The following is a 25,817-nucleotide window of genomic DNA, read 5'->3' as shown; positions in this document are numbered from 1 at the left end:
ACAACTCCATATTGTCCTCCAGTTCCATTTCCTGTGGGTTTATTGGCCAGGTGTCACAATACTTTAACTATATAGAAGAGTAAGAAAGATTTCCTTGGTGGAAAACTAAAGAAATTCTATCCTATTTGGGCCTCAAATCTTCCTTCTCTAAGTTAAGATGACATAGCATTAGGTAAAGTGTTTGTCAGTGACTGTCTCGCAACTAGAGGAGATGTCGCTTGTTACCAGAAATAGTGTTTCACGGATAGAACATTAACATTACATCAGTGGTTAACTTTTTACACTTGACTTGTTTAGAATATCATTTTAAAAATGGTCTGTAGAGTTTTAGGATCACTCTGGAAAGGCTCAATTAAAATTTCATTAGTTCCCATTAGGCACGTTGTAATAGCGGTTTGCACGTCTGCCTCACAGTCGAGCAGTCCTGGTTCAAATTTCGACTGAGACACGCCTATGTGGAGTTTGCAAGTTCTCTCCATGCTTGCATGTTTTTTTTTCACCCCCAGGTACTCCGGCTTCCTCCATTCCCAAAACACGCATTATAGGTAAACTGAATGGTTGTCGGTCTTTACATTATGTGCTCTGTAAATGACTGGCGACCAGTCCAAGATATAATGGAGGGGTGATATTATATCAGTGGTTTACTTATTTACATTTGACTGACAGCTAAGAATATTAGAAATCAGATGTGGTTAAAGTTACGTGTCATGTCTTACAAAGTGTTACGAAAAACTGATTCAACTTACAAGGATCTCTTTTTATGTTGACCCGTTTTTGATCACTAGACAAACAACAGTACCTGTCCTCAGTGCGGAGACGTTCCTCAAGCTCCTGGATTTTGCTCTCCAGCTGAGAGGCCCCAGCTGAGGAGCGAGACTGGCCCTCCATGTCGGCGAGACGACCCCTCAACTCCTTGAGCTGTAGCGACACAACCAAATAAGTCAAGTCTAACAACACACACAGCAAAAACCAAAGTTGTTGACATTAAACATGGACTCACATGTCTCTCCATGGCGTTCTTGTCCAACTCAAGGTCCTGTTTCGATGAGCGCTCCTGCATGAGCTCAGAACGCAGCTGGTCAATCTGGTCTCTGCTTCTGGACACGCGCTCTGTCAACATCTCCGCGCTGCTTCTCTCCTCCTCCAGGTCCAGCTCAAAGCGCTTCAGTTTGTCCTGAAAGGGAGGATGACACATCTCTATTATGTTTATTCTTAAAAATATGAAATGTCATGTTCTGCCTGGTTCAATTTTCAACAAGTTGCCAAACTTCCAGAGAGGTTTACAACATTAAAATTGGAATGCTACTAGGGTTTTATAACTTTAATACCTACCAAAAGTTTGGAGGTAAATATGAATCAAAAATTGAAGTTGAACTCTCATCAGATGTGACGTCAAACTGTCACCAAGCAAGAACCCCTGATTTAGAATTATTATTACAGTTGTTGAGGTAACATCAAAAGTCAGGAGATGTTCCTTGTCACATCTGTACCGAACTCAATTTTTTTTTAATGCAAACAGTCACCCAATCAGGGTTAATATAATTAAAAAGAGTTTTTCATTTAAGCTAGTTTTGATTTTGTTTTGAGTTTTGTTTTTTAAATTTAGTTAGTTTTAATTAGTTTTCAGGGTGGTTCTGTTAGTTTTAGTTATTTAATAAATTCTTTGTTTTTTTTAAATGTGTATTGTGTGCAATATTTAAAAAACACTATGGGAGCGACATCATCTGATGGTGCTTTTCTATTGGCTGCTGCTTAATGACGACACGTCAGTGTGACACTTTCAAACGTCCTTTTCTCGGTTAATATCAAAATGAATCTACTTAAAATCATCCCCAAAGGCTCACACATTAAATTAATTCCTAAAGACTAAAACGAAGGGCAATTTTGCTATAAATTATAGTTAGTTTTGTAAACATAAAATGGTAGTTTCAGTTAGTATTCGTTTTTTTAAAAGCATTTTCGTTTTTATTTCATTAACGAAATTGTTTTTTGAATTTTAGTTTTAGTTTCTTCTTTTGTTTTAGTATTAAAATAACCTTGCACCCAATTCATGAGGCTGGGGTCAAATCAGTTCTTGCATTCCAGCTAAGTGACACTGAAAATGGTAGCTTGAGGCCCCCATATGGCTTCTCCCACTAGCACTGTTTATATTCTCTTTTTGCATGCTTCAATACCCTCGCATCCCAAACAGAGAAACAAACAGATGCACATATTTTACCTCCAGGATACGAATCTCCCTGGTCTTCTCGTTGAGGGCGTTCTTGTCCGCCTCAGTCGCTGCCTCCAGGTGGCGCAGTCTGTTGGTGAGCATCTCTTTATCCAGCTGGTGGTTGTCCCTCTCCTCGCACGCGAGCAGGAGCTCCTTCTTCTGTCGTGACAGCTGTGCGGAGTCGCAGTCAGATTAGGCACGGTCACGCCAAACTCACTGTTCATCACGCTTTTGACTCGTTTGTATTTGGCGCCCACCTCCTCCTCCAGTCGCCTCAGATTTGTGTGACTTCTGTCCAGTTCGGTTTGAGCGTCGCTACCGTGTCGGTGCACCTCCTGCATTTCTTTGCGTGCGCGCTCTCTCTGCTCCTCCAGTTGAACCTTGAGACCCTGCACTTCGCCTCTGGAGGACTCGGCGAGAGACTCAAACTGACAGCGAGACAAGAGGGGGGAGAGAGAGGGCAAAGCAGGGATGAAAAGGGGATTATTTTGGTGCTTTTGTGTTTACTAGCGAGCATTCTGGAGCAGTGCGGTTTGCAGAGTAACAGTACACAACAATATCACATTTTGGTCAAGATAATCACAGTAAATGTGTGGGAAATTGGGGGGGGAAAAATCAAGATATTTGATTATAAAAAAAGTCCTGAATAAAAGGAACACCTTTATTTTTTTGTCCCTTCTTCCTACCTCCTTGTTGATTTTCTCCAGAGCTCTCTCCTGCTGTCGTTTGAGCTCCTCCATCTGATTGATGGTCTGCTTGAGCTCCTCCTTATCTTTCTCAGCATCCTCCACACGCTGGCTGAGTTCACGGTGCTCCTGTGTCAGGCGGGAGGCTTTTCGCTTCGCCTCATCCAGCTCGGTTCTCAGGCCTCTCACCTCGTTGTGGAGGGCGAGCTCAGTCTCCGAGCTCTGTGCATTGGTGGTCAGCAGTTGAGCCTGAAGATGCCGCAGTTGAGTTTAGCACAATCGTTCTGATTGATTTTAGCCTTTAAGAAGGAGCTCTTACCTCTAACCGAGATAGTTTGTCTTTGAGACGTGTGTGGGACTCAGTCTGTTCCTTCTGGGTATCTTCTAAAGACTGAAGGTCCGCCTGAGATCTACTCAAGCGGGCTTTACTGGCTTCCAGTTCATCCTCAGTGGATGACAGTTTTTCTTTGAGCTGGCTGGCTTCATTTTGTGCTTCACTGAGCTTCTGCTCCAGTTCTGAGATGGTGGATGGGTCTGGGAGCTGTGGGACAGAATAACAAGGGAAGAGAATATAGAAACAAATGATTTGAGTGTATACCGAGCATACAGTCTGTCATTTGGGTTTCATTTTGGCAAACTAACCTTTTTGTTTTTCTCCTGGGCCTTGGCAAAGTCATCCTTGGCCCTATGCAACTGGTTCTTCAGCCGGTCAATCTCATATTTTAGTTCTGCCTCTTGCTCCTGATGAGCTTTTTTTACCGAGATGATCTCCATCACCTTTTTGTCAAATTCCGTCCTTTGCTTCGCCACCTCTGATTTTGCCTTCTGTAGATCAGCACTGCGTCGCTCAAGCTCCTATAAAAGATCATGACCAACATGATGCTTGTATTTCTCGTTTTCGACGCCTGTGAACCTCAGCGTGTGTGAGTGCGCTCCTGCACCTGACTTAGAGTCTGTGTCTGGTTGGGGTCCGGCATCTTTTGTTTCATAGTGCTCACTTTGTCCTGGAGTTCTTTCAGCTCCTCCTCACTCTCCTCTTTCTCCAGTCGCGTTTGCAGGAGTCTTAAATGTGAACATATAAAAATAATCTATTCATATTTTTTGCATGATAGTGTATATGTAAGTAGTGTATGTATGATCATTTGTTTGATTAGCGTCTGTTGGATCAAATTACATAATGTGAGTTAATGATCAAGTAGTCATTACGGACTCAACATTCCCTGTTTTCACTGAACAGGTCTTTTCAGACAAAGTCTACAGTAAATGTAATTTTGAAGGTAAATACATTCAAACAGAAGAGCATCCACACAACACAACACATGCTAAGAGTCAACACACTGAAGATTTAAACAGACAACATTTAAAACGATCCACAGTCTTTGACAAAATAATTTCAAACAAAGGTCTCAATTATGTTGACCAAAAATATAAACACAACACTTTTGTTGCCTATGGCCTACAGCCTACTACTCTGAAATACTGTTCACATATCGGTCCAAATCCGTGCAAGTGAGCGCTTTCCTTTGCCGAATATTCAATTCACTCCAGTACAATATGGTAAGACTGCACACTTTAGAGTGACCTTTGATTATGGGCAGGCTAAGGCACACCTGTGCAATAGTCATGTCAGCATCTTCATGTGCTTCAGCTGTGAGGTGGATTGAAGATCTCAACAAAGGAGAAGTGCTGACTAACATGGATTTAGAGATTTGTGAACAATATTTGAGAGAAATGAGTCTTTTTGCACGCACAGAAAAAAATTAAATCATTTGAGTTCCGCTCATGAGAAATGGGAGCAAAAAAAAAAAAAAAAGTGTTGCTTAATTTTTGTTTAGAAGTGGCCCATAATTTACTCTCGTCACAAATTATGGATTCACGTTTGGTGAGCCTTGATGTTACAGCTACACTACAGATTTCCATATCTACACACAAAACTGCAAAACTAGTGACTCTCACGCTGCTTCATGGTTGCTGGGTGGCTCTCTGACAAAGAGAGGCAGAAACATTGAGCAAGTAGGAGGAAAGAGAATAGGTGGTTATGGATACACAAATTAGACTGCATGTGCAGAACAGACATTGAAACCAAGGCAATGCTTCTATTAAATCTCTGAATTTACGTTTGCTTTGTAGAGCGAAGTTCATCCCTGGTGTTGTGAAACTGCTCCATCCAGTGGCTGCTCTCGTCCCTGCAGTCCTCTAACTGCTGCTGGAGAGTACGAACTGACGAATTGATACGCAAGCGCTCAGCCTCGATCCCAGCGTGAGACTGAGAGAGGAGAGAAAATTGCATCATGCTCCTAGCAAGTCAGGTACAGGTGAGAAAGCCCGAGTGTGAGATAAAAAACAACAACCTTCGAATCATTGTAAGGCTGGGCGATATTGCGTATGTGATTTTTCCACAAAATGAAAAATCTAAATACTCATTTGAATTGCTTCCCCCCCCCCTTTCGGTATCAGAAAAGGCAAATAATGACAAATTCAAAAGTGGTTTGTTTTTACCTTACCCGATTTGCTTTATTCAACTTTGTACAATTTTTAGCACGTTTTCTTCCCCTGCAATATTATCTTCTACTGAAATGAGTATTTTTTTGTCAAAAAATATACAAATTAATTAACTAATTAACTAAATTAAATTAATTTACAAATTAATTAATTAAATTAAATCAAATTAACTAAAATTCTGACATGGTAACACAAAATGAGTTGTCATTCTTTATTGAAGCTGAAAAATTAATTAATCAACCAACGCATATTTGCAATATTACTTGATCTGCACCTGAGACACCTGCTCCATGCTGCTCCTCAGTTTCTCCATGTCGACGCTGTACTGCTCTCGGAGAGCCTCGATCTCCTTATCGTGCGTGGCCACCTCGTCCTTCAGCGCTCCCTTCAGTGCCGTCAGCTCCCTCTCGCGCTGCCGCAGCATCTCCTCCAGCTTCTGCTTCAGGCGACAGACCTCCATCATATCGGCCTCCAGAGTCACCGTGTCCTGCAAACATTCCCGGGCGATGCCATATCTATAATCCTCCCATCAAGGAAAGCTGCAACTGTATGTAAGTGTTGATGTTGTTGTACCGTCTTGTTATCATTTTCTCTTCTCAGTTCATCTTGGAGCTCGGCCAGCTGGTCCTCCATCGCTCTGGCACGACCCTCGGCATTCTCTCTTTCTATGCGCAGCTGAGTCAGTCTGCAAGGGGAGAGAGACATTTTCTATTTCAACTCCATCATAATCTGCAGATTTACAGATGATATGTCTAGTGTGTTTTGTGCTAAAGATGTATAACACGACAAATGGTGGCATCAACTATTTGTAAAGCGCCACCCCCTCAACTCCTCACTCCGTGTAAGTGTGTGCGAATATTATGTTCCTCACTCAGACTGGGTTTCATTGAGTTCTTTCTTCTTCCGTGCCAGAGTTTCCTCCAGTTGCATATTTGCCTCCAAACAGGAGTCCAGCTCATCTTTCAAAGCTTTATCGGATCGGTTAAGGGAGCCCTGCAAGCAGAGATGATAAATTAATGAACAGCGGACCAAGATGGCATCCAAGCGTAAACAATAAGCGTATAACAAATGTTAAAGCTGCTGGCAATTACCCAAAGATCAATACGCAACTGGGATTAAGTTATTATGGGCTAGTAGAGATTAAGAACCTCCCAACTTCCTTAAGACAATATGTAATGAGTCATTACTGAAGTTACATTCTTGTGTGTGTGCACCTCTGACCAACACAGAGGATTTCAAGGATTAATCCGAGGATTAATTTGAAGCACACTCCACAGTATACCAAGGCCTCCTGATTGTTCAAAAGGCATAAACATTTAAAGTGGAATCCCACTCAAAACGTCATTCATTTCTGAGCTGGTGTTGGTATTTCAAGGAGATCTGCATGCGTGTCTGAGAGTGTGTGCTTCACCAACCCTTTGGTTCTCCTGCATGGCACTCTGCAGCTCCGCCACCTTCCTCTCAAGCTCCCTCTTTTCTCTAATCAAGTCCAAGGGCGCTTCTTTATGCTGATGAAGACAAATCTGTGAGGAAATGCTTACTCTTTAAGCAGAGTAACAGAAGTGTATAAGCAGCAATCTGATAAAAGCAGACCTGAAGGTTTTGAATCCTCTGACAGATTATTTTGACTTTGTGCTTGATGGCAACATCGGTCTCCTTGCTCCTGAGGAAGAGAAAGAAGAGAGAGCAAAGCAAAGAAAGATATTTCATATTTAGTAAACAACAACAAAATTGTCTAAGACATCCAAACTGGAAAAAAAGAGAGAGAGAAGGGCAGGAGGGAAGAGAGAAAGAGAAGCAAAGAAAAACAAAGAAAAGAATGCTCAAGAGAGAGCAGCACTAAGAGAAAGAAGAGAAAACATGAAGGAAGGAAGGTGACATGGATAGTAGGATGGAAGGAATGGAGGATGGGAGGAAGAAAGACTTGAATGACAAATGAAAGGAGGGAAGGTTTGAAGGATGATGAAGGCAGGGTGAGAATGTGGGGAAATAATGTTTTCCATTTGGATGGATGAAAGGATTGAAGGATGCAGGGTAGGAACTTGGAAGAATTGAGCAGCGAATTGAAGGATGAGGAGAAACCAGGATGGAAGGCTGGATGGAAAGAAGGAAGATATGGACGTAAGGTTGGAAGGATAGATGGAAGGAAAGGTTGACGGATGATAGGAAGTATTGAGGAAAGGAAAGATGACAGAATGCTGAAAGTAGTGAAGTGAGAGAGGTGAATTTCAGAAAAGATGGATGGAAGCAAATAATGATATAGCTAAGGATGTGTGGAAGGAAGGATGGAAAGAAAGATGGCTGGATGAAGGAAGAAAACAACAATGAAGGATGATAGAAAGAAGGAAGAAAAAAAAGGAAGAATCGATATATACTTGCATTACACTGCAATATCATTTTATAGCCTGAATATAATAATTTATAAGAGAAGAAAAGGATTTCGTATACAAGAAGGTGTGTAGTGCGTACCCTTCTCTGAGGATGCTATATATGGTCTGCATGATCTGCTCCTCCTCCCTGCTCATCTCTGCACTCTGGTCTAGCAAAAGGTCAGGGGTAACCTTAAGACAAAGAGAAGAAAACCATTCTTGAAATGAGGAGTCCGGGAGCGACTGAAAAGTACAGCCCCTCGAATAAAAGTCATTCTTACTCGTGGCTCTGTCTCCACGGCAACATATCGCTGCTGATGAGCCGAGTGTGCGGGCGCGCTGGTGGCAGCGTTCTGGTTGCGTCCCGGGCTGCTGTGAACTGAGGACGAGGGCGAAACATAGTGGTTGGTTGTGGCGCGCGCGTGCGCACCTCGAGCATCCTGGGAAGGCGATAAGCCTTGCTGCTGACCTCCGCTTCTACCGTTGTCAAACCTGTTTACCAAGTGGTTGACAGCGGGTCCCTGCTGAGGCGGGCTTGTAAAGTGCCGTCTCTCATTCAGTGAACCCACTGAGCCGTTCACTTTTGCCTTATAGGAACCGTCCCACATATTGTGAGCCGGTTCTCTTTCTCCTCGTACGCCCAGCCCGCTGTCCAGGTTGCCATAGCTGCCGGATTTTCCATCTCCTGGAGGTCGAGACAGCTGAAAATCCTGATCGCCAGCCCCTCCCTCCCCGTCTCTGTCCAGGAGTGATCCGTGGGATTGGGCCCGACGTAGCCCCCCTCCATCATCTGCCCCCTGTACTGCGAGCTCGCCCTTCTCCCTCCTGCGCGGAAGGCTACTGTAGCCAGAATTAGACTGAGTCCTGAGCTGAACTCCGTAGGAGTCCCCCTTTTTGCCGTCTTTCAGGACAACGTACGGCTGGCCGGCGATGCCCTGCACCCGGACCGCCACGCCATACTTGGAGGAGGTCTGAGACTTGGGCTTGGCTTGAGACCCAGACTGGCCAGCTCCTAATCCTCGGGGGTCATGCAGGTCATTGATGAAGCGGATCTGGACGCCGTGGTCCACCGGAGTCCTCTGCCCAGAGGATGATGTATTCATGATGTCAACACTGGAGTGAAAAGCAGATAAAATGTGAACTCTTCATTGAAACCAGATTATAGGATTTAGATTATCTACAGATATATTAAATGAAGGAGAAAACATCTGAATTACATGATTAGCCACTTAAAATCTAATTTTACAATAAATGACAGTACAGCACAATGGAACCACTACTTTTTACATTTATGACAGTTAAGAATGTTAACGATACAGTGGCAACATGTTGTGAGAGCAAGTGATTAAACAATAAAAACAAATTTTCCCCGGTCCCTTTTTGCATTCAAGTCTTGAGCTCAACAGCTTTGCAATAAATCCCTCAACTGTGCAAATCAAAATACCAAACAATACCTCGTCTTCCAACAACCCTGAGAAGTCCAAACTTTGCCTGACAAACAGCAGCTAAAGGATACAAGTTTCAAACACAGTAACGCTTGTGTGGACTTTGTCCTCGGTGCGCCGCATTAGTGATTAACCTGAAAGCACACACACACACACACACACACACACACACACCCATGTATCACTTTCGCCTGAGCAGAGCAACTAGGCCACATACTTTAGCAATCTGTCTCTTTAGACCTCCTTTCCAGACAACCAATGTAAACTCTTTCCCTTTGCTGCTCTACCACTTTTCAATTTCCTTACATCTCTACACACTTCACATGAATGAACTGTACTTGATGCAATGTGAGTGTTACTTAGAAGGTTTACAAAGTCTTCACGCGGGCATGCCGAGTCTTATACTGACTGATCATGCAAGACTCATGCTAGGCAACTCTTGTGATCTCCTCTCTGTGTTAAAACAAATGGCTAAATCATTTTAAAGCACTTCCTGGGTGACCTCGAAACTCACTACCTTCCACTCCCTCTTTCAAGGTAAAAGACCCAAAGTGGGTTCAGAGATTTATCAACTTCGAGTTGAAGGTTTCTGTGTTCAATACTCCGTTTCTCTCACAGAGCCAAGTCACAACAAGAAGTAACAATCACATCGCTGTTTGGCACACACAGCTGTCTGCTACAGCATGCTTACACAAAAACACATTTTTACTTTTTAATGCAACTCTTGGAATGTGAATGAGGGCAAAACACTGACAGTGTTGTCACATGTAGGGTTTGGGCCAATTCATCCCCGTTTAATTTTTTTGTGTCCACACGGTAAAATAAGGCAAATAAGGAATGCTTTCATTAAATATAAACAGTGATATGAGATATGGGTCACTTGAAAATGCATTTTAATACTAAAAAGATCTGAATCTGACACTTAGGTTCCAAGAGAAAGCAGAACGACTAAAGAGTCATGGCGTCCAATTATAAAGTGAAAACTGTGAACGTTGCATAACTTTAGAGAAAGTTTTATGGGGAATTGAGAAAATGCACGAAAGACCTTTGAGAATATCTAAGTGGTTGTGGTGTGACTTTGTATCATCACATTTAGTGCACAGTTAGTCGATTTCTTTTCCGCCCTCTGGGAGCTGCAGAGGAAGCAGCGTCGCATCGCATTTGTGCAGCCGAGCACGAATTCTGCAGCCGGTCTGTCTTTGCAGCAAGGTCGAACAAACACTATCGAACGCTGACCAATGGAATAAAGATACATCAGAAGACAGAACGTGAGCTGCCAATCGGGCCGTGATGCTCCCATGATGTTAGAGTTATGTGTTAAAAGTTCAAAATGCAGTGATGACACTTCATATCTGCTCATCATCCAATCTATGACACTGAGAAGCAGCTCAGACAGGGACAAGGGCGATTTGTGGACTCATCTTATTGTCCATCTGATGTGGGGCGGAAAACAAGGGCAGTAATTCTGAGAATGACAAAACAAGAGATGCCTCCCCTCCCCTCTCGTACTTGTTCATTCCCTTTTCTTCCGTGGACTATGATGGCGACAACTGGGAGTCTTTGTTTGCAATTCCCTCATTTTCAGACTAAACCAAACAACCACAATGTATGTTCTGGAGCATTATCCAGTTCTGTAGGATATCATATACTGTATGTATCGTAAGGCTTTTACAAAACATTCAGACTCCAATAATAAGGTCAGCTCAAATGAAATTTCAGAGACGATAAACTGAACTGTGATGCAATTTTGGAGCCATGCTGTAATGTCAAGTACTCAATGCTTAAGATGTGAGGCCCACGTTTACATATTGTTTGATGGAACATAAAAAGTTGAAGTGATAAAGCCACAGATTTGATTGCATTATTGTGGTAATCTGGATTATGATTTACTGATTTATGTTCATGTCACACTAGTTTGGACACAATTACATTACATTTTTCAAAATTGTTCAGCCCTACTGGGCAGAGGGAAGTCTGGGCTTCCCTACTTCAACTGCTGCCCACACGACTCGACGCCAGAAAAGCGAAATAGAATGAATGGATGGATGGAAAAGCCAAATAAAAAGCAAAACGCACCTTTAGCCTGAATTCTTTGATACTCACTTAACTGGAGTCCGAACTGCTGTGAGGTATGCTGACGTTCTGTGAGACAGCAGAGCAGCTTTACAGATAAATGTTGCAAAAAGTCTACGAAAGGCCTAATTTAAAAATGCTGATGCTCACTGAACCAGTCTCTCTTCTCAAACTCTCCAACTGAACTTTGACACATTCTTCTTGGTTTAATACAGAGTAAAATTTTATTGTGTGATTAAAAAAAAAAAAAAAAAAAAAAGAGGTGCGGAGCTAAGCGAAACCACAGCATTGTTTTGTGGCGCGCTGGAAACGTCACGTCAATGAGTCACCTGCCAGAAGTGCGGAAAGTTTAGAATGACACCCTTCAATCAATAGGAGCACTCGGATCAATATTTGAATGTTTAATGATGACAAAAATGCACTTGTATAAAGATAATCACTCTCTGTTGCAAACGTGCCTCTCTCCATTTTGTCGTCCACAACAAACAACCATTCATCCATGTTAAATACAGTCAGTGGCACAAATAGAGGGCACTTCAATGTAACTAAGTACACAAATGACACAATTTTAGACAAACACACATTCTCCTCTTTCCCACATTCCCCTCATACTCTCTCAAAAACGTCTCTCATGTGTATAAGATAGATTTATGAGACTGAGCTTGATCTGCCTACTTGACTACTTAAACACCTGCTGATAACCATAGGGACTCTTATCACCATATCCAGAAATACTAAATACCACCATGCCATGATTGTCCCCACTCACTGGTGCCATGGTTAATTGTATAATATGGACTATAGACTACAAAATGGCTGCCCCAAATAGGTATTTAAACAACTTACACATTGTCTAGTCTAGTGTGTGTGTTTTTTTGTTTGTTTTTAACCCCTCATCAATGCCCAAGAGACAACAGGTGATCAGCTTACTACTTCTAGATGCCTCCTTCCAAATGCTATTATTGTCTTCTTTGAATGTTTTAAAACTGTTTTGACGCAATTAAAATAAGTCACACACCAAATATATATTACAAACCTGAGCTGACTTGACAGAGAAATGTGTCCAAGCGGGGTCAATCATTGTTCTAACTATTCAAATGGCGTTATCATAAAAAAAAAAAAAAAACGACAATTAATCACTTTAAATAGACTCCGTCTCCACATTATAGAAAATGAGTTAGAGGAGAAGAAAATGAGTCCAAGTGAAAAAAGTGACGAGTCTTGACAGCTCGTCTGCTTTACTGTCTGACAACGATGAACGTCACCGCATAAAAAAAGGAAGGAAAAAAAAAAAAGTTACCTCGTACTCCTGCCGCGTTCCCTGCTTGTCCGCGTCACTGCTATCGCTTTCCCAGTTGAATATGGAGTGTATTTTCACGGTCTCGCATCCGAAAACACGCAGGAAAGAATCGGAAATTGACATTGAAAGAAGTTCATTGTGCGGCGTCGGGAGCAACCTGTTACCTTCTTCTGGGATGGAACGAGCCCGCCCAGCCTCTCCGGAAGAAGAGATCTGATTGGTCGAGCGGCAAAAGAAGTAGGCGGGACTCTGGATGAAGGCCGTATCTTCTATTGGCTAAATCTCGAAGTCAATCATCAGTTGACCTGATTTATAATACAGTACAGTACTCTGACTTTTACATTAACAGGAACACTTGTGAGTAATTTCCTGCAAGAGCAATAAACCTAAAATAAAGACAATCAGTTTTCGAGACAATTAAGTGCAAGATGAATAAATACAAACCCTGTTAGTTTCCCATTTTTAACCAGAAGATGGCGCAATTATTTACTTTGTCTACGTTCAAACCAGCACACGCACGTTCTCATTCAAGGCGTCCGCAACTGAGGTTTTGTTCCAGTTTCACCAAAAAATATATATATATATTGTACCAAAAAATATTGTACCAAAAAATATTTTAAAAATTAAAAAAGAATCACGATTATTACATGTAAATGAAACTGTCGTGCAATAACTGTAATTTCACTTTAAAAGTTCCTGATTACCTCAACCTATATTCGTATTCATAAACCTTTTGTAGTATTTTGATTACCCCGTTTTGCTGCATGATACAAACAAATTATTGACAACAGCTCGTTAATATGCAGTTCTACAATACAAACTAATAATAATTATAAACGTATTGTTAAATCAGAATATCAATCACGTGCAGTGTCAACCAAAACTAAAGATTTGAGCTATTCCGGTTTTTATTCTTATTTTTTTTAAATCTTATATGGACGTCATTAGCCAGTGATTGTGCAAATTGTCTATTTGCAAGTATTTTAGCACCAAAAGTCTGACACTCTTATGCGTTAGTCAGCCCCGCCCACTCGTTAGCCACGTCCCCCATTTAAAAAAAAAAGGACTTCCCAAAAAGTCTTCGCACAACTTTCCTCGTCACTTTACTCATTTTACTGTGCTGGATAAGCTGGACGTTGACTATCACGTACCGGTAATGGGCTCTTCACTTGGTTCCAGGAAAATCTTCCAGTTTTTTCGAGTGTTCGCTCTGGAACGACTTCTCTTCAAGCTTAGGGGATAGTTGTTAGTTGGGCAGGTGAGGGCCCAAATAACCGGTCGATGCCACCCAAGACGCACCAGGAGGAGCATCCATCTGGCGGACAGGGAGCTTGCATCGAACGCCGCGAGTGCAGGTCAGCATTAGAAAGTCGCGTCATATAAAACAAGAAAGTAAGCAAATTTCGGTTCAACGCGTTGCAGCTGTTGCTGAGCCGTGCGTAATGCGTGCGTAAAGTTGGTGCCACTTCAAATAAGTCAAGTTGTCGAGGCGCGATTTGGCATTAGTTTGGCAATTATGGCAAAATGGTTCAGAGACTTCCCCATCAACCTGAAGAACGGCAACGAACGAGTCCGCTCGGCCTCCGAATCAGGCTCACAAACACGACACAAACCTTCATTCTCCCGCGACAGTCTGAAGGGAACTCCGCGTAAAGATAACGGAGTGGCTGCTTTGCTGGCAGGGAGAAATAGGAAGAATTCGGCCACGGAGTTGGGCCGTAACCACAACACGGGTTCTGCAGGTGGAACCGTGTGGGAAACTCTGGCGCCTGGGAAAAATAGGAAGAACTCCTCCAAGGTGGAGGCGCCCGAGGAGAAGGCTCAGGCGAGAACCACCAGCCTGGCTCAGGCTTACATCAGCAGGATGATCAAAGTGGACAAGCAGGAGAAGACCCCCAAACTGAACGGGAAAAGTGAGCAGATAAAAACAGACAATGACAGTGGACGCTCTGCCATCAAAACAACAGTGAGTACATTTCATTTTAAGTTGGGAAATTTTAACTTGTTGGATTCAGACTAATGTATTTGATGTCAATCAAATAAGTTTTTATGATGGTGGCAGTTCTTGACCACACATGATTTACTTTAACAGTATTTCCTGTGAGAAAGTTTGAAATCAGAACTAGTTAATTGTGTTCCACATTAGCTTCCATTGCATTCCCGTTCCCATGGTGAGCCCTGTATCCAATTTCCATCCCCAGCAAAGGAAAACAATGTAGTGAACCCTTCATTGTGTCACATCAAATAATACTCTGACCTCTTTGCGCCATTATTTCCGCTTGTCCCTCTAGTCAGACAATCGCTGACTCGCCCACCACCAACACACACAAACAAGTCGTGCGCTTATCTTTTATCTTATCTGCTTCTTGTCTTTGTGTTCCCCAGCTGATTATCCTCGAGGACTACGCAGATCCTTTCGATGCGGAGAAAACCAAAGAACAGAGGGAGGCGGAGCGAGCTGGAGTGAATGATGGTTACATGGAGCCTTATGACGCCCAGGTGATCATCACAGGTAAGATCGAATAATCACGTCTTCCACTATTGGTTCTTTTTTTATTGTAAAACTGTCATGGAGAGCCAACTGTATTCAAATAACTAATTGATCCAAGAGGGGAAGCTGCAAAGTACACGCATGGACATGGACAACATGTAAATTTTTTTAGCATGTTGGGAGGAAGCAGATGGACCTAGAAAATACTAACTAACTAAAATACTACTTACTAATGCTAACTACTAGCTTACTGTGCAGGGTCATGTCACCAAACATTTTTAGCTGCCGAAAATGGCCCTAGTCAATTTTCATATTTGGACCGCATCACAGAAACATAACAATAATAATAATAATAATAATAATAATAATAATAATAATAATAATAATAATAATAATAATAATAACAACAACTGGATAAAGGGGCATGACTCGGCGTTAGCCTCATGTTGCTAGCATCGGCTAGCCCTAGCGCTACTAGCCTTAAATAATAATACCAGCGACAGCGGGACCACAAAATGGCGGCAATGAAGGGCCTCTATTTTAGTGATATTAATACATATTTATTGCCATGGATAAATTTGTGTTTATAAAGATGCTAAATATGAAATAATCATAAATATACGGACCAGTACTGGTTTTGACATTGTGGCTTGATATGGTATGTCGGCTATATCACTCGTTGATCAGGATGCACGTAAACAGAGGACCCGCTGAGGAGGGCAAATGCCACAGAAAGGTGAAAACAATGTATGTAATCTGATACAAAAATGCAATTAAGTGCTTTTGAGAGTGTTCTAACACAAATAATGCAACCCAAATAAGAATTTTCAAAGTGTCAAACTATGAATTCGAAGTGAGCTCGACAGATAAAAATGATCATCATAAATTCTTCAAATATGGAAAAGGATATGAAAGGCAGAATATTTTAGTTTACATTTGTACATTTTTAAATATTAGATATTCACAGTTGAGTAGAACAATCACATTTTATTATAACAAAAACATTGAAAATACTCTGTAAAAACACGAGAAATACGCAAGATGTTTTGGCATCGACAAATAACGAGCACATACTACACGATTGTGTGCCAGCAAAGTATTGACTATAGAAGGTGCTAATAGCTTTTCAGAATCTAATACAGTATCTTTTAAAATGTGGCAAGTATAAGCATATGTAACAATCCCTTTTATTAGGTGTGTCGATGATTAATTAGCTTTTATGCATACTTGGATTCAATCCACTTGGCATCAGCGTGAAAGGTTTTTTTTAAAAGTAAGTTGGTGCCAAATGGGAGCTCCGGCTTGCATGCATGCCGACTTCCATCCCCTTTGGCGGTTGCTATGGCAACAGGGTTGTGAAGGGACAATGGGTGCAGCTTCCTCTTCCAACTTCCTGTCTCCTGCCTATGTTTCCTTTACCCAATTCTCTTGATATAGGAAGCTGCCCCCACCACGCGCATACATACACTTAACGTGTTAACAGAATGTAACAATCCCTTCAGCCCACCCCCAAAACAACCCGCAACCCCCCCGATGACTTCCCAGCAGTCAGGAAGTAGGCTGCTCGGCCATCCAATCCGAGGCAGCGCTGACCTTTTCTTCCTGTACCTCCATTGTTTGCTCTCACAATAGTGCAGACACACAGGCTACCTGTCGGCCTGCACAGAAACACAAGTCACATTCCGACTTGTGACACGGTGCAGGATGCCGTAGATCTTTTTATCTCTGTCACCAGCACAAAGAGCCTCCTGGACTGTGTTTGTTCACGCAGAATCACTTGGGATGTGTTTGTTTGCAAGGGCTAATCATAAATCTCTTGACCGAAATATTCTCACGTCTCACTTGAACGTTGAAGAGGAGTTTTACCTCTCAGACTGGCAGTGTCACTGAGCATACACATATGCAACTCTGCACATTTGCTCAGTTGCTTTTACCTTTTCTACTTTATTTTTTTTTATTTATTTTTTATCTTGAAGTTGAGGACAGTTCTGTGAACTCATTTCTTTGCTGTGGAATGAAATTATTTATGTAATTTTAAGTCTGTTGCCTTGAAATTTTGAGTTTGCCCAACTTTTTTTTTTTTTTTTTTAATTAAGTATGGCAGAGACAAATTCATTGTGTATTTTTATATATTAGGCCAAAAAAACAAAAACAAAAACAAAAAAGACAGATTCTCAAGGTCCGATACCATGTATTGGTATCAGGCCGCGATACCTGGCCTTATTTTAAAGTTCTGTAGTTGCTGGCTACCCTTTTGTGGCCGTTTTACGATCTGGAACTAGAATTTGGAAAAACAGAAAATTAATTTCATGCAATGTTAGGAAAATATATATTGGGATATAGAGTACAGGTCTTTCTATGAAATTATCGGTCATTGTTTTGTTTTTGTATTGTTTTTTTTGTGTGTGTGTGTGGGGGGGGGGGGGGTGCAATGTATCAAAAGTGGTATTGGTACTTGCAATCGTTGACTACTCAAAAGTGGTAGCAAAATATATATTTAATATATTTTTATATATTTTTTTTAATTTTTTTTATTTATTTATTTTTATTTTTTACAAATACTGACATTTTAACAGTGGTGTGTAGACTTTTTATATTGCTATGCTAATATATATTACATTCTAAAAAATATAAAGCAAGTTTTAAATTCATTTATTATGGTTTAATTTTTTTTTTTTTTTTACATGAGAATAAAAATGCTTTTTATTACAATAAATAAAATAAAACTAAATTATACAGCCAACTTTTAAAAAAAAATTTAGATTAATTTTTATTTATTATACTTCGGGATTTTTTTTTCATCAATTGAGTTTCGAAGATTAAAAGCATTTTTAAAATTAATTTTAATTTTTTGTGAAACTTTTTGAAATGGGAAGTTGATAATTTTACATCTAGCATGCACAATGTATGTTTTCTCATAGTATGAATCCTCAATAAATGTTATTTTTATTATTCATTTATTTTTTGTAATTTTTTAAAACAATTTTTGTGCTTTTTTTGCTCTTTGAAATGTCGTTTTGTGCTCTTTTTCTTTTCAGCATGCTATTCTACCAGGGGAGTCATCAGTGCACATTCACTGGATTTGTGACAGTCTGTCGCGATGACAGCCAAGGCCAAGTCTAAACCTCTTGTGATGTTTTTGCAGAGGTTCGCCGCCGGGGCTCCAAGGACCTCCTCAAAGTGTGCGTGCTGCTTGACCGAGGCCAGGCGGCGGCAAAGGGCGAGGAGGGCCGGCCCCCGCCGCCCAACATCTACGACACGCCGTACGAAGGCAGACTGGAGGGCGACAGCGAGGGCGTGTGGATCCCCGTCACGCGGCCGGAGTCTGACATCCGTCCGGCCGCCGAGTACGAGCTGCCCTGGGAGTGGAGGAAGGAGGACATTGTTCGAGCGCTGTCGGGTAGGCGGCCGCGCTGGTGACGAGGCTGGGCGGGCGGTCGTGGAAGGAAGGGTGTCATAGTCTTTATTTGTACAGTCATGTCACCGCTGTCCTATCATGACTATCTGTTTGCTTTACGCAGGAAGCTCAACAATCCTGTCGAATGACTCTTTGCGTATGTGTTGACTTTGCTGATGGAGTTTTATTGATATTGTGTCTGTGGCTTCCTGCAGCTCAGTTTGAGGCAGTGGATTGTTCTGCTAAAGAGATTGGTCGCCAACAGCAGCAGCAGACTTTGAGGCAGAAGAACTGGACGCACAAAACACTGGTGTCCACCTCTTCATCCTCATCCTCCTCCTCGCCCTCTTTTCCCTCCTCGCCCATTCTCAAGCTTTCCCCGATAACAAATTCCACCCCGTCGTTCCCCACCCTGAGACTCTCACCCTCTTCCAGCCCCAACAAACCTCCCTCTCCTACCTCGCCCAACGCCCCACTGGATGGGGAGGCGGCCAAAGTGGACCCCGGCCTACCACTGGACAAGCAGAGGTGAGGCAGGAGACTCATATTTATCTCTCAAAGTGGCTATTTAGTGGAGGAAAGCACAATGAGCACACAGCTTAAATAAATATAAGATTTATAACACAGAAGGAATGTTGGCATATGCCCAAAACGTGGTATAATTTTGAATCCACCCCAAAATTTGTGGAAATATATGCCTCAAAATACAAAACAAACAAAAAAAACTTTAGTTCAGTTAACATCAAATTGATTAATCTTTTTTTCTTTTTTTGTGACTGATTTCTCAGGTCAATACCCAAAATACTGACCAATAGCTGATATAACGGATGATAAATGAAATTGATATAGAGGATATATACATTATATGAACACAAATACTTATAATGATCAAAATCTGATTCAAGACAAGGAAGAACACTACAAAATCAAAATAATGAACTAGAATTAGTAATAATGTCAAAAACTGTAAGCTTTATAGTAGTCTTATGTTAGATAACACTGGCCATTGGCGTTAACAGTTGTGTTTCTTTGTCACACAATAATAATAATTTACACAACTCTAAAATATATATATTAGCATTCTTTAATAATTAATTGTACTTCATTCAATATAATGAAATAGAACATCAGTGTGTGTATCTTGTGTAATTAATTTTGGTTCTTTCTGGTATGTGCAACTTGGCCACAACAAACATAGAAGAGTTTCACAACTACTGTAAGTGACTCAGTAAGCTGTAGCAACATTAGTTGCATTTTGCACAGAATAAAGAGTATGTACATGTGGGTATTATGTCTTTCTACTGTACATTTGCTCCATCACTTGCGTTCAAAATATTTGTTGCTAAAAGTGTTATAATATTGCCACGTAGATGCTATTCATTAGCCAGTATGTGTAAGCATTAAACTAGGGGGCTTCAAGGCACTGCTATGTGGTTGTTTTTAAATACAAAACGTGTACAATGTCTCCCACAAATTGTAGCCTTGAAAATGTCAAAATTGCATTTCACTATTCTGCAGTGCCGATTTGAATTTGATTCATTGTTCAGCCGTACTGCTAAACTGCTGCTCGTTGTGAAGACGGCTGAATGTTTACAGTGTTTGTATCTCAAATTTTTGCTTGCAAGTCTCAAGGCACCACTGTATAATGATTATACATCATGTTAACAAAACACTTTTGTCAGTTTTGTTGATGTAAAATCCCTTCTAAACCACTGTTCTAAGTGGATGTTCCATTGCGGCGCACTAAGAGTGTGTTCACTTGATTTAGGTGGGACTTGAAGTGTAAAATGCTTCTCTCCATCTCATTAAGCATGGCCTTTCTATTGAAATGGAACCGGTGGGGTACACGCTCGCAGCATGTTAGCATTTGTTCCTCTCTTGTAGCAGCAGAATGTCATTTTGTTCCCCGCTAAGCGCCATGCTTGCCCGTTTATTTGTTTGTTTATGTGGCTCTAGCCTGTAGTTGCTGTCAACACCACATTGTGAATTAATAGGCTTCTGTGGACCTTCTGTGCAGCCATTTGTCTGTTTCGTCACTTTGCCACCTCAAATAGGCCCGTGACACTCTAATGCACCATATGAAGTAATCTCACCTGTACTCTAAGCATCTTCTTGACACTTGACTTTGTCTCCATATGTCGCCGCGCTGCGTCTTGTCCACGTCCTGGGCCAAGCTGGTACCATGGCAGCGTGAGCCGGCAGCAGGCTGAGGCTCAGCTGCAGCGCTGCAGGGAAGCCAGCTTCCTGGTGAGAGACAGCGAATCAGGAACCAGCAAGTACTCCATCGCTCTCAAGTGAGTGGCTGACTGTGTGCGGACGTGTCATGCAGTACAATTCCTTTGCCCTCATTTACTGTTTCAGTAATACTGCAATGACCATATATGAGCCACTGAGAACTGTGTGTGGGCACTGGGCTAACTCCATTTTGTCGAGGTAAATAAATAGAGAAAATGAATATTTTTCGGTTGAATACTGGTCTAAATCAAGGTTTAGTTCCAATTTTGACATATAGGGGGCAGCCTATGGTTGCACTTAGCCCTTTTCATGATCTATCAGTGCAATAACAGGGTGAAAATTCATTTCCAAGATGGCCACGCCCATAAAACTAAGTGTCACTTCCGCATAAACATCCCAGGAAGTGAGGTCCAGAGACTGATAGAAGACTCAGAAGGTGTTATTTATCATCTTTCAGGAAACATTGTATGATTTGACGCTTGTTTGGAATCAACCTGTAAACAACCCCTAGTGTAAAGTAGCCAGAGGAAGTAATCGCTGCTATATAAATCACCAAGATGTAAATGGAGTTACCCCATTCATGTTACCAGTGGCTCATTTAGTAGTACAACCACCAAACACAATAGAACAAAACTAGAATAGTGCTGTGAACAAAAGTAAAAATATATATTTAATATCCATCCATCCATTTTCTTGACGGCTTATTCCTCACAAGGCTCGCTGGAGCCTATCTCAGCTGGTTCTGGGCAGTAGGCAGGGGACAGCCTGGACGGGTTGCCAGCCAATTGCAGTATATTTAATAATAATAATAATAATAATAATGATAATAATACATTTTTTTTTTTAAAAGCAGGGTACTGTTATATTGTCCGTCTGTATGCTAGCCTAATAGGTTACTTCCTGGTTAACAGAGTGTTTGTTTTTGTTTTTTTTGTTTTTTTTTTTAAAGCGCAACAGTTTAATCATATATACTTGTGTATGGAAAAAGAAAAAGAAAGTTGAAAAAAATCATCATGGAGCAACTACATATTTTATGCATGATGATGGGAAACGATTAAAACAAAACAAATGGCAAAAAGAAAAATTTGAAAATTCCCATCACAAAAGTGACAAAACACAGAGATGAGGGAAAATGACAGTACTGCACTCTTTTGGGTTCTGGGGAGGCAGAAAACATTTAATGGTGACACAAATGTCAAGGAAAGAAAATTATTTTATTTTATAAAAGTTGAGAAAAAAATGCGGGGTCCTGTATTTTGTGTGTTTGTTCGTTTATTAGTTAGCAGGCCACGTTTCACGATAAGACCAGCAGTAGTCGCAGTTTTTATGTTTCAGCGAGTTGGTTATATATGTGAGGACCAATCGGTTAGCGTATTGTATTTTTTTTTTCCGTCCAGTCCACTGTGCGAGAGGCTCAAGGCATTCATGTGCGAGTAAAACGAGCAGTTGGCGAGTAAATCTACCTATAAGCACAGACCTGACCCAACCTGAAAGCTGAGCCATTATGTGGGCGTGCGTGTGTTCATGCGGCCCAGTGCACATTTGTTATACGCTGCTCATTCATTTGAGAGTCCACATCATTAACCCCCTTTACACATCCACTCAACCTTCGCTACTGCACACCATCAGTTAGCCGGGGATAGATAACAGCAAGTGATTTAAATTCCCATATCCAAGTCTGGGTTATATTTCACTACTACGGCTGCGCTGTATTTCACTTTGAGCTGACAACATTGCCTTCTTGTCGTTTGTCAGGACCAGTCAGAGCTGCGTGCATATCATCGTGGCCCAAACGAAGAGCAACAAGGGCCTGGGATACACTCTGGATCAGAGTAGCTGCATCTTCGCCAGCATTCCTGAGCTGGTGCATCACTACCGCACGCACAGACTTCCCTTCACCGGGGCCGAGCACATGACCCTGCAGCACGCCGTGCAAAGATCACATTTATAACGCGCGGGATACGTGTACTGAGAGATGTGCTGCTGAGGAATGTCCTCTGTAACTTTTTATTTGAGAGGAGTGGACTGACATGAATTGTTTTGAAAAAGGGAAGGCCAATTAGGTGACACATTAGTCGGGACACCTCAGTGCATTTTTCTTTTCATATTAAGAGCTATCTAATCTTTAACGAAGTAACTTGTGAAATTCTACACACTATTCAAATTGGAAAATACAACTTGACCCCGTCTCCACAAATATATGCATTATTATGACATTTAATACTGCTCATTAATCACGTGTTAAAAAAACAATTAGTGGCGTTATTAAAGGAACTTTAAATTAACTCAAAATTAATGCACTCATTTTGACACCCCTAAAATATATATAGGCCAATATATTTATGCGTGGCCCATCGTAGGTTAATTATGTTTCTTGTACCACTTTGTGGAAGAGGACAAAAAAAAATAACAATGACCAACAGAGGAAATCAGAATGGGAAGCCTGGCGGTTCGCTAGGTAGCGCCCCAAGTTTCTATGATGGAAAAAAGTAGAAATGAGGAAGGAGATATGAGGAAACATGTCACCTTTTCTAACGCTATCTGTACGAGCTACAACATTGCCATGGCCACAACGGCCATATCGCAACTTAAAGCTGCAAATTTTACAGTCGGCTTTACTAAGATGCTTTAACACAGATGTGCTGACACGATCAAGCGCAATGCCAGACAATTAGGCTGGCTTTGTAAGATCAATGCAAGTGATTGGAGTATAGCCATTCGTCCATCCGCTGCTGTCAGTCAGCTTATTGATCCATCCTGAAAATGAGGCTCATTTGCCAGCCAATCTGTTTGTCAAGAGAAAGAGCTTTAGTAGTGATTAGATGCCTTGCAAGGAGGGTAATGCAGGCTGGAGGGCGGGAAGGGGGGTGGGCAAGGATACGGTGCTCATAATGTTGCGAGTCAGCAGAATTGTCAAAGAATGCTGAGGTGTGCAAATAAATGTGGGACTATGATATGAATATTAGGCATTTTGGTAATGAAAAAGCTCCTCCTATGACTTTTTATTAGTTTCTGTTTTTAAAGTGCGCTGAGGGCCATACTAAATTTAGGAAGACATGTTTATTGTTATATATTTTGGGCATTTGTGGATTAAATTTTTGGGGGCTGGGAGTTTTTTTTTTTTTTTTTTTAATGCTGGACCAGTTTACATGCTCTCACAGGCCATCTTTGCCTTTAACGGCATATGCATGAAGTGACTGAGTATTTTATCAGCCCCCAATCATGATGGATGCTTTATATTCTTGTTGTAAACGTGTATCCAGTAAATAAAGTTGCGTTTGTTGACACTGTGTTATTAATAGACAAGCCAAGCGAAGGAGAAAAATACTTTTGGAATGTGCACATACTTTAATGCGACATAATTAAAGATTACCTCTCACATACGCACATTTTTTTTACATGTATCCTACTGAAACACCGTTATACGCTACCATTTTTTTCCACTAATGTTTTTTTTTTTAGCCCACACAGACGACTGAAAAGCTCTCATACACAAGACTGATTTTCTTGCACTCATTCACTGCTAAAATGTCACATGCACTACTGAAAATCTTCACTCATATACTGCATTAAATTGTTCTGAAAACACATTCATTATAATGAAATGCTCTCATTCACAGGAGTGAAACACTCATTTACACTACTGAAAAGTTACCACAAAAAAAGTAATAGTTGTGCGAGAGTTTTAGTATTGTGTGAATGTTTCACACATGTACAGGTAGCTGGAAAAAAAATGTTTTGTTAGGTAAGAGTGTCTCAGTTGTGTGTATGAGTCCCCCCCCAAAAAAATCAGTAATGTGTGAGAACATTTTAGTATAGCGTATACAAATGTTTTAGTAGTTAATGAGAGCCTTTCAGTAAATGTAATTGCTTTACTTGAGTAAGTGAGTAAAAACAATACATGAGAATGCTTCAGTTGAATGTACTGTATGAGAGAAATTTTGTCGTGTACATAAGCAAGACAGGAAACATTACCGAGTGAGAGCATTTCAGTAGTGTCAACGAAAGCATTTCAGTAGTGTTGTTAGGAACGTTTCACTTTGTGGTAATCACAGATTGTTTCAGTAGTCTGAAAGCCAAAAATAATTTCAGTAGTGCATTTCAGGAGTGTGTATGCAAGTATTTCAAGAGCTTACAATGCTTCAGTAATGCCTATCAGTAAAAATTTCAGTAGTGCATTTGAGAGGTAATACTAATAGCAATGTATCTCACAGTAATAACCAGAAACATACACACAGTAACACAAGCATGAAAGCATATTCGCGGCATTTAAAATCATCTCTGTGTTCATGTCAACACACAAGTAAACACAGGTTTGCATGACTGTCTCAGCAATGTGTGCATCCATGTGTGTGTGCAGAAAAGAGAGAGAGGGATTACCAGGTTGCCATGGCGATTAGTGAGAGTGAGGTAGGGCCATCTCTTCAGGGAGGGAGGAGAGAGACAGACTGCGATATATAAAAGCAGCTATGAATAACCGTGACTTCAGTGGCGATGCACTTGGCAACGGCGACGCGGCATGCGATGTCAGAGCGCAGCCAGGAACGAGTCCGACTTGACAATTGGAGTAGAGCGCCTCTAATTTGAGGTCAAAGACGAGCAAATATATGTCAGATGTTCACCGTGCTCTGCTATCAGGTTGGCAGGCGCTCATCAAGGGCCGCCGTTCTTCCGCAGCCCGCGGGCGGGTCTCGGATGTTACACAACAACAGACACCGCGGAGCATCACCTCTCCTCCCATCTGTGTAATGCGTTGTGGTCAGCCCGCCTAATTAAATGCCACAAAGTAGGTCACAGCAAACAAGAGGCCCCCCACGGGAGTAGGCCGTAACATTTAGTACGCCGGCCTCAATCCAGTGAATGTGCACAGTGTGCTCAGATTGGAGTTGTTGCTAGTGTTGTCATGTGCTGAAGGTTGGATCCCAAAGCGCAGACACAAATAAGGTTCGAACTATTTATCCACATCGAGAGGCATAGAACAAACTTGACTAGACGAGAAACAAAGAGAGTTGCACAGAGAACAGAAAGTAATAATCCGGCGAAACACACACACTTCTCAGACTGCACCTACAGATAGTGAATCGATCTGATTGGTTGTAGCAAGTAAAGG

General features: G+C 41.4%; 2 protein-coding genes across 7 annotated transcripts in view; one reads left to right on the top strand and one right to left on the bottom strand.

Annotated features, from left to right (window-relative positions):
* cgna (cingulin a) overlaps positions 1-25,817 on the bottom strand; it is a 36,556-nt gene that overhangs the window by 1,733 nt on the left and 9,006 nt on the right. Inside the window, exons 1-18 of one of the 6 annotated variants that reach the window (XM_077526356.1) lie at positions 12,585-12,792; positions 9,221-9,345; positions 8,048-8,879; positions 7,867-7,958; positions 6,991-7,060; positions 6,813-6,920; positions 6,269-6,390; positions 5,971-6,082; positions 5,672-5,884; positions 5,013-5,161; positions 3,837-3,957; positions 3,538-3,750; positions 3,215-3,436; positions 2,896-3,144; positions 2,467-2,637; positions 2,219-2,380; positions 1,001-1,174; positions 800-918 (exon numbers count right to left, since the gene is read on the bottom strand). In XM_077526356.1, the coding sequence (XP_077382482.1) occupies positions 800-918; positions 1,001-1,174; positions 2,219-2,380; positions 2,467-2,637; positions 2,896-3,144; positions 3,215-3,436; positions 3,538-3,750; positions 3,837-3,957; positions 5,013-5,161; positions 5,672-5,884; positions 5,971-6,082; positions 6,269-6,390; positions 6,813-6,920; positions 6,991-7,060; positions 7,867-7,958; positions 8,048-8,869 (3,119 nt within the window). In that variant the 5' untranslated portion in view covers positions 8,870-8,879; positions 9,221-9,345; positions 12,585-12,792. Of the gene's footprint in view, positions 1-799; positions 919-1,000; positions 1,175-2,218; positions 2,381-2,466; positions 2,638-2,895; positions 3,145-3,214; positions 3,437-3,537; positions 3,751-3,836; positions 3,958-5,012; positions 5,162-5,671; positions 5,885-5,970; positions 6,083-6,268; positions 6,391-6,812; positions 6,921-6,990; positions 7,061-7,866; positions 7,959-8,047; positions 8,880-9,220; positions 9,346-12,320; positions 12,409-12,584; positions 12,793-20,565; positions 20,717-25,817 lie in introns of those variants that run through there. The other 5 variants (XM_077526357.1, XM_077526355.1, XM_077526359.1 and 2 more) reach the window with 5 other exon arrangements.
* she (Src homology 2 domain containing E) lies at positions 13,661-23,992 on the top strand. The gene is made up of 6 exons (XM_077526363.1): positions 13,661-14,550; positions 14,970-15,096; positions 18,221-18,475; positions 18,688-19,000; positions 20,647-20,766; positions 22,463-23,992. Exons 1-6 carry the CDS (start codon positions 14,101-14,103, stop codon positions 22,656-22,658), a joined length of 1,461 nt encoding a protein of 486 aa, XP_077382489.1. The 5' UTR covers positions 13,661-14,100; the 3' UTR covers positions 22,659-23,992.

This window comes from Festucalex cinctus, chromosome 7, assembly GCF_051991245.1.
Source record: "Festucalex cinctus isolate MCC-2025b chromosome 7, RoL_Fcin_1.0, whole genome shotgun sequence".
Lineage (NCBI taxonomy): Eukaryota > Metazoa > Chordata > Actinopteri > Syngnathiformes > Syngnathidae > Festucalex > Festucalex cinctus.
This window is presented reverse-complemented; position numbering and strand designations above follow the sequence as displayed.